At 36.5% G+C, this 9,130-nt stretch overlaps 1 protein-coding gene across 2 annotated transcripts in view; it reads left to right on the top strand.

Annotated features, from left to right (window-relative positions):
- Window positions 1-1,688: 1,688 nt before the first annotated feature.
- acsl6 (acyl-CoA synthetase long chain family member 6) overlaps window positions 1,689-9,130 on the top strand; it is a 30,540-nt gene continuing 23,098 nt past the window's right edge. The window contains exons 1-5 of one of the 2 annotated variants that reach the window (XM_037687289.1): window positions 1,689-1,913; window positions 4,107-4,221; window positions 5,890-5,954; window positions 8,332-8,433; window positions 8,546-8,645. In XM_037687289.1, the coding sequence (XP_037543217.1) occupies window positions 1,710-1,913; window positions 4,107-4,221; window positions 5,890-5,954; window positions 8,332-8,433; window positions 8,546-8,645 (586 nt within the window). In that variant the 5' untranslated portion in view covers window positions 1,689-1,709. The remainder of the gene's footprint in view (window positions 1,914-4,106; window positions 4,222-5,889; window positions 5,955-8,331; window positions 8,434-8,545; window positions 8,646-9,130) is intronic. The other variant, XM_037687288.1, reaches the window with a different exon arrangement.

Raw genomic sequence — 9,130 nt, 5'->3', positions numbered from 1 at the left:
TATATATATATATATATGTATATATATATGTATATATATATATGTATATATATATATGTATATGTATATATATGTGTATATATATATATGTATATATATATGTATATGTATATATATGTGTATATATATATATGTGTATATATATATGTACATATATATATATATATACTGTTTGTGTGTACGTATGTTTCAAAATATTTGTAGCTAGAATCACACTCAGTAAAACTAAACATGCAAAAATTTATTTATTTTTTAACTGTTAATGTGTAAATAATATAATTGATTAGCTTTATTTGATGGTTGTGTTACTCTTGAGACAGGAAGAACCATTAAAATTAGTTGACTTCGTTGTCTCTAAATTCTTAATCATTTAACAACTGTTAGCTGCTTTATTTCTTTTGAAATTAGTTGTTCTCACCCATTTCACCAATGTCTATTCTGTGTGAATCAACCCAGAAAGATGATCATGAGTCTGTGTTTGAAAAGCTGGAACTCGTCATACTACTGGTTTCCTGCTGTCAGTCGAACGTGACTGAACTTCCTTTTTTAAAGGCATGTTAAACAGACAAATGAGTCTGCATTCCCACGGCTTCTGATGTTTAACGCCCATCAGCTTCTTCATGTTTCACCCAGTGTGTGATTGGTGTGGGTTTGTGTGTAGGGCACTAAAAGAGGAAGTGATTCTGGTTGGCTAAGAGATGCAGTAGTCTGATTAGGAGGAGTTTTTGTCTGACTCATTTCTCAGGGGAGGGAAGGAAATATGTGCAATGTGTCTCGCCTCGGTGCACCTTACAGTGTGTGTGTGGGTTTGTATTGTGTGTGTGTAGGAGACAGAAACAAATTCCTAGTGATAAATGGTTGTGGTTGTAACGTTTGTTAGCATTGTACTCTGGTGAGCATGTACAATACGAGTGAGAATCGAAGGGAAGACCCCTCTTTGGATCATTTTTACAGTCATAAAAAGTCAAATGTGAAGCTGTGAGGTCAAGTGTTACAAAGAAATGTTTAAAGCTTTAAAATCCTGGTGTTTCTCTTCTTTTTCATTCATCGTGTTGTCACAATGCAGTGACATTTTATATTACTGGAACATATTGAGCTATTTCATGTTGGCACTAACGGTCATGCCTGAACTCATTTTACATATTTACTATTTACACTGCTGAGAGTTTAATCGCCTTTAGTTATTTTGTTTGAGAAGCACTTTAAAAGGAAATATTGTTTTATCCTCAGGAAGTCACTGTGGACAGCTTCTGACATTTTCACATAAATAATGTTATGCCTATGATTGCAGCCCACTGTCAGGTGTCAGACGGTGGTTTTGTGCACTTCCATCCATCGTCTACTTCTACTTCTTCATTTCCATGCTGACATTTGAAGCCCTCTGCATCCTCTGTGGAAGTGCTTTTCTTCCTTTCCTGCAAAGAAAATAGAAGCACATCAGACATGATCAAACTGTTTCTTTTATTTGTTTGGAGCCTGCAAAAACTGATACATTAATTAAAAGTTTACTACACAGACACAGCTGCCTTCATGTTAGGATTATTTTAACTTTTCTTAGAACTCAAATATACACAACAAAACATACTTGCTAAAATAAAATCACAAAAGTACATTAACATAATTGTCCCACTACATTGCCTTTGCAATTTCTGCTCCTTGAAGTCATTTATTTTTTGTGCCTTCTGTTTGCAGAACTGAGTTCCACCCTGATGGAGAAGATGCAGGCCCAGGAGATGATGAGCGGCCTGAGGATACCGGAGATGGACGATCTCGGACAGTTCTTCCGCTCCCTGCCCACCTCCACTTTGGTGGGCATCGGCGCCCTGACCGCCGTATTGGCTTACTGGTTTGCCACCAGACCTCGCCCCATCAAGCCACCCTGCAGCCTGCTGCACCAATCCGAGGAAGTGCCGGTGAGACTTCCACTTTTCTTGTGCCGCTCTTGTTATTACAAATTCATTGTGTAGACCAGTGGTTCCCAATACTGATCCTTGAGGAACACCATCCTGCCTTTGTTTCCCTGCTTTGACACGCCTGATTTGAATAAATGGGTTATTAACAGGATTCTCCAGAACTTGAGGAAGTAATTCAATCATTGAATCAGATGTGATGGAGTGGGGAAACATCTCAAACATAGGGTGGTGTTCCTCAGGGATCAGGGTTGGGAACCTCTGGTGTAGACGAGAGAAACTGCTTTTTCTGTTAAACTGCAAAGTGAGCACTGAGAGTTACATTGATGACATTTGTTAGAGAAGCTGAATCTGAGTTGTTAAAACTATAGAAGCATCAGCTACAAGACCCAAAACATGAGCTAAAATTCTAAAGCAGCAAAAGTCGGGGTAAAAACTAAAAGTTAAAAAAGACTAAAAGTTGAAAGTAGCAAAAGCTGCAAGTAATCAAAGGCTGGCTAAATACAAAGCTTAAAGTCTTTGCACCCTTTCTCTGAATGAGCTAAATGCTTCGTTATATGAATAGTTAAATATCAGAAAGTATGCAAACACAATTAGTTTGCAAAAACCATGAAACAACAAAAACAGGAAAAGTCTCGTGTGAAATTGATTATAGACGACAAAAAAAATGACGACCTTCCCACAAACTCAGACATGAACAATGTCTCATAAGCGTTCACACATTTCTAGGGCTTTGTTAATAAATCTGGAAAAAACATAATTAAAGGAACTTTCAAACATAAGTTTTTGACCGTGTTCAAAACCTTTCGAAACATCGACTGTCTTTGTTCAAACCCCAAAACCTGTGCTGAGTCATCCAATATAAAAAAGTTACAAATCCAACCAACTGCACTTTTTATTATTTTTTATTTACCATGTCCTGGATGACTGAGAATATCCCTCTGCGTTATCCAGCTGTGGTTTATATTTGATTCAGTTTTGCCCAATCTTGGTACCTAGCTAAACCCTCATCACCATCAAGCTCTAAACCCCTTCTTCACACCTTCATGCCACAGAATTTTGTCTAACCAGTGCAGGTTTTGTTTTTGGGTAACCCTAAAATGTGTTTGCAGCAGTAACACAACAATATAAGGCCAACACAGCTTTCCAATGGCAAGCATAAACAACATATTATAATAAAATAAAATAAAAAAATGTGTGTTATGATTATTGGAGATTTTATAAAATGACATGCTTCCTAATTAACTCCATCCATCCATCCATTATCTTTACCCACTTCTTCCTTTTTTGGGTCATGGGGGTCACTGGTGCCCATATCCAGCAGTCACTGTGCAAGAGGCAGGGGACACAGGGTCCATCACAGGGACACATAGAGACAAACGAGACAAACAACCATTCACACTCTCACTCACACCTAGGAACAATTATGAGTTACTAAGAGTAACTCATAGTTAGTCATAATAGTTAGGGTAACATGCATGTTTTTCGTAAATGGGCTGTACTTATAAAACACCTTTCTATCTTATCAAGATACTCAAAGAACTTTCCAACACAATCTGCGCCCTCATTTACCCAGTCATACAGCACTCTACTGTATCTCAATAAAGATTAATCAGTGCTTTGTCACATTCATACACCGATAGGACACACATCAGAGGCAATGAGGGGTTCAGAGTCTTGCCCAGGGACACTTCAACATGTGACTGCTGGTGGAATCGAACCCCCAACTCTCCCATTGGAGGTTGACTGCTCTAACCACTCTGTCCAAGCTGCCCCAGCTGTGGCTAAGTGGTTAAAGGTTGAGTGGTTAGAGTTGGTCTGTGGGAAGAAACCAGAGTACAGTACCCGTGTCACCCACTAAATGACTCATTTCAATAAAATAAAATAAAAATTCTTTATTCAGTTATCTTCATTGTGAGAATAAACTTAACTAATAACTAAGAATGAATCGACAGTACTAATGTACACACAGGACAAAGTCCAGCTCAGACAGTTTAGTTACCTCCTTAGTACTCACTAAAAGAACAGATTGAAACGTAGGGGAAACAAAGAAAACATATTTTTTAATTACCTCTCCCTTATTCACACAGTTTTTGTGATTGTATTTGTATCTAAATTTTCCTTAGGCTAAAAAAAAAGAAGACATGACCGTAATGTACGTTATCTGCTTTGTCTTTCTTCGTCTCTGTTCGTCAGCATGAAGGTGGAGGTCGGAGATCCATGATGGGTGACCCATCCAGATTGCTGACTCATTACCACGACGATGCCAGGACCATGTATGAGGTTTTCCAAAGAGGCCTCCATATATCTGGTGGGTTTGATTTCAGCCAAAAGTCATATCATTTGGTCTTTTCTATCCTTTTCAAAAGCCTTCTTTTCATTTCATGAAGCTGTTAAAGCTTCTTTTAGGCAAGGAAGTTAGAAATTAAATATGTTTATTTTAGACTAAAACAAAGAACACACAAGCTTAATGGGAAGAGATTCAGGTAAAAATATGTAATTGGTTCCAACTTTAAAGCACTAAAAGTTGGTTTAAGGTGTTTAAATTCTTAACTACAGTGGCTTTTAAAAATAATTTTACTCATTGAGATGAAAAATTATTATTGTATTATATATATATATATATATATATATATATATATATATATATATGACAGTTTTGGTTCCTTTTTGGCTTTTTTGGCTTGTATTGCTATGGATCGAAGAAGCGAGACACCACAAAATGCTAAAAAAAAAAATCTGTTCCATCTAAAATTATTTATTGTAAAGGAAAAGCAGTGTTGGCTAAAATAAATTACCGGTATTGTACATTTTAGAAAGACAGTGCAGCCTAAAATAAATTACTGTACATACTGGAAAACAAATGCAAGTACTCATATGTACAATATATATATATTTTTATCAATCTATTTCTGTTGAAATCTGATCTGGGTGCAAATAAAACTTCTTTAGGGTCAGGATGGATCGCAGTCTGCCATCTGGCAACCCCTATACTAAAGTGTTTATACAGCAGCCTATATAAAAAAACATTCATAAGTATAGCATTTAAAAAAACAGTGTAATATGGTACCAAACAAAAACAATTACAAGGACATTGTTATTTTATTACCAGCAACAAATGAATGAACAGAGCCTCAAACAAAGAAAAAAAAAAAAGGTTCCAAACCGGTTTCCATTATCATGACCAGTTCAGTCAAATGAATATCTTATTAAGGATGAACGTCTTTACTGGATTAATTTTAACAGTTCAGGCTATTTCACAGTCAATATCTGTAATCTTTAATCATCAGAATTACAAGCAATAAAGGCTTGAAATGTGTCACTCTGTGTAATGAATCTATGTAATATGAGTTTCACTTTCTGAAATGATTGGCATAAAAAATTGAACTTATTCACAATATTTAAATTTTTGGAGATGCACATGTATATTTCCCTGAGAGCTGTGGACAAATACAGATCACCGTAACCTGTCAATTATTTTCTTGTTGCTGGAGATAAAATACTTCTCTGACTGACAAGGTGATGGCCATGTTTGCTTAAGTCTTGAATTGTTTGTGATTGACTCAAAAAAAAAAAAACATAAATAAATAAAATAATCCATTTAACAACTCTGTAAGTGCAATAGTGTTTCTTTAGATGTTAGCCAAGCATTATAAAAAGCAGGCGTGGTAATAAATAACCAGAATTATCTTAAAAAGGGATTGATCGAATGGTCAATTATGCAATACTTATTCATTAATCACAAGAAAAACATTTGTTCACAAATGTCAAAGTGTTTTATGAACTTTTGACTATTTATTTTAATTACTATTATTGGCACACTAACATGGCGTGTTCAGCTTTACTATCTGTGTTTTATAAATTGTGTAAAGAAACTATGAAAATCTTTTTGAGATCACTTAAAAATACTTTGTTTGGAACAGCAAAACTGAAAGAATAATTAAACATAAAGTGATTTTACCTTCTGATTACTCACCAGGAGATGGACCCTGCTTAGGCTCTCGGCTCCCTAACCAGCCTTACAAATGGATGTCCTACAAAGAGGTTTGAGGCCTTCACATATAAATGAGTTGAAGTAGACTTTTGGCTCTACTGAAATATACAGTAACTATTCCAATTGTCTTTCTTGCACTGACTTCATACTACGACTCCATGTGATAAAACCTGCAGGGTGCTTTTCAGTGATGTTCTTAATATAAAATGATTTATTTAAGTTAAAAACTACATCTATATTGTTTAAACCAGGAGGATATGCACTGCATGGATACCAACCAATTAAAAAGAAAATGCATAATAGGCTGTGGTCAAATCAATACCTATAAATAAGAGTGAGTAAAAAAAAATGAAGTTCATTGATTCTGGAGATGAATTTATTGTCAATTCTGACAGTTTCTGAAATGAAATATTACTTATTTTATTTTTTGGCGATACAGAATATGTAAAATCATCTTCTTACAGCTCCTATTTACATTGGATATCACACAGTTTTGTAGTTTTGGCGGGATCTTTGTTAGTCCGAAGCTATGCCTGATCCCTTACAAAATATCTCTTGAACCGCTGGGCAGGTGGCTCAATAATCACGACACACATTTCTAGATGAACATTTGGAGTAACCCAATTCAAGATGACTACAACAGCCAATTGACCATAGCAAACACAAAAACAGCAACAACGCTATCTATTTAATGGATATTAAGCTAAAATGTGTTGTGAAACTTGTCAACATGCACTGAGTACAAACGGATTGAGTGACATGCTTAAAACCTGACGTGCATGGCACATTTCTTCAGAAAAATGCTAGGTATTTGAGTTCTTGTCAGAGTCAGAGTCAGAGTCAGAGTTTCTTTATTGTCATTCGCACCTCATGTGGTACATGTGGTGGAGCGAAATTATGTACACAGGGTCCCAGTTACATCCAACAATAAAATGTATAAGAAAAACAGTAATAACATCTAAGATATGAACTAAGAAAAACATCAACTAAATATACACTAAGCACTCATAACATAAAACATTGAACATCACCACAAACATGAACATGAGTCTGTGAGCGGATGTGCACGCATGAACACATCAACATTGAAACAGATCAGCAGCAACATGAAACAGATCAGCAGCAACATGATATGGTTTTTCACAGTGATTATTCTAGTTAGAGATTCATGAGTCTAACAGCCTCAGGGTAGAAGCTGTTCCTCAGTCTAGTGGTTCTACACTTAATGCTCCTTAACCTCCTTCCTGAGGGGAGTGGGGCAAAAAGTGTGTGTGCTGGGTGGGTGGGGTCCTTCATGATGCAGGTAGCCCTCTTCCTGCATCTGGAGGTGTAGATGTCTGTGATGGTGGGGAGACTGACTCCAACAGATTTCTGTGCAGCCTTCACCACTCTCTGCAAAGCTTTTCTTTCTGCAGCTGTGCAGCCTCCATGCCACACATTGATGCTCGAGCACAGGATGCTCTCCACTGCACACCTGTAGAAGGAGGTGAGGACTGAGCTTCCCAGACCAGCTCGCCTCAGCCGTCTGAGGAAGTAGAGTCTCTGATGAGCTTTCTTGATCAGGCTGGTGGTGTTGTTGCTCCAGCTGAGGTTGTCATTCATGTGTACACCCAAGTACTTGTAGCTGGAGACCACTTCCACCGCAGATCCTCTTATGTTCAGGGGGGTGTAGGTGTTTTTGTTCCTTCCTCCTTGTAATATCTTTACAGGTAATAATGTGGTTTTGATTGCTTGTTCTGTCGAGAAAGTTAGTCATACACATCCAAAAATAGCTGAAAAGTTTTTTTAAAGGGGCATAAAGAAGTCTATTGTGAGTGATTAAAGAATAACTCCTCCCCTCAGCCATTTATCAGTGGCATCATGTTGTTTTACAGGAAAATGAGTGGGTGGAAGCATTCCAGCGAAGCAAATCTGGACCTGCTTCTACTCATTCACAGAGAATTGCCCCCACGCTCTAACGGAATAAATTTCCAAATACAGTAATCCAAGATAGAAAAAAAAAAACAGAGTTGGAATCTTTTGCTGAAATGTGAAAGACTATTCTTTGCTGTCTTGCAACATAGGTCTTTCCTCGTATGTCTTTCACCATCATGGTAACTTTTTGTGTAATTTTACACTTATTTCTACAGACATATGAAAACTGTGGATGTTTCCAAAATGGGTTTTAAATAGGCACATGATCATCGGTTGCATCTTATTGCTAAAGAATAGTAAAATAAATAGGAATTGACTCTTTTAGACAAAACAATAATTTTGCACAAATAAAAAAGAGACGTCCTAACTATCGTATATGCCTCATGGGAATTAAAAATAGACAATAGGATTTTAGTTAAGTTAAATATCACAAATGAAAATTGACATATACTTTTTTTTTTTTTATTTATTAATTAATTTGTATTTAAATATTCCGATCATCTTACTTCACAGGTGTCGGCCCGGGCAGAACATCTGGGATCAGGACTTTTGCACCAGGGATGCCAGCCAAACCCCAACCAGTTCATTGGAGTGTTTGCTCAGAACAGGCCGGAGGTGACTCCTGCTATTTTAATTTTCCATGATGATGTTTATCTTCAAAGAACATGTTTTATTAACATGACCAAAGTTTGACTTTTTGTGTTGCCTTTGTGTTCTGTCATTTCAGTGGATCATTTCAGAGTTAGCGTGCTACACCTACTCCATGGTGGTGGTTCCTCTTTATGACACCCTTGGCGCAGATGCTATACGGTTCATCATTAACACTGGTAGGAAAATAAACATCACACTCACTGTCAGAGATGTATTAATCAAGTAACTTGCGACCAAAATTGTCGGAGTTTTTACTTTGAACCGCCATATCAATGGCTTTTCATACGATACTCAAAATTTCGACTTGTTTTCTTGGTTATTGAATGCACCATAGCTAAGCGCGGCTAATTTATGGCTAGCATTAGCATATTTTTTGATGTGGTAGCTTTTATTTAGTAAATACTCAATTTTTGAGATAACTGGAAGCTGTTTAAAAATGAAGTTGTGGGAAACACAAAAGGGGTAAGAGGTTCTTATAAATAAAGCTGCATGTTTTACTGTTGAGGCTTTTCATTTTCCTGTGTTAGCTAGTGTGCACTTATTATGAAATGTGACAAAAGCGGTTTCATGTTTCAATTTCAATGTATAAAACAAAACCGCTTTTGTCACATTTCATATCTATATATATATATATATATATATTTATATATATATATATATA

This window comes from Nematolebias whitei, chromosome 14, assembly GCF_014905685.2.
Source record: "Nematolebias whitei isolate Nwh7 chromosome 14, NemWhi1, whole genome shotgun sequence".
In the NCBI taxonomy this organism is placed as follows: domain Eukaryota; kingdom Metazoa; phylum Chordata; class Actinopteri; order Cyprinodontiformes; family Rivulidae; genus Nematolebias; species Nematolebias whitei.
The sequence above is the reverse complement of the archived record's forward strand: the minus strand, read 5'-3'. Positions and strand labels throughout refer to the sequence as shown.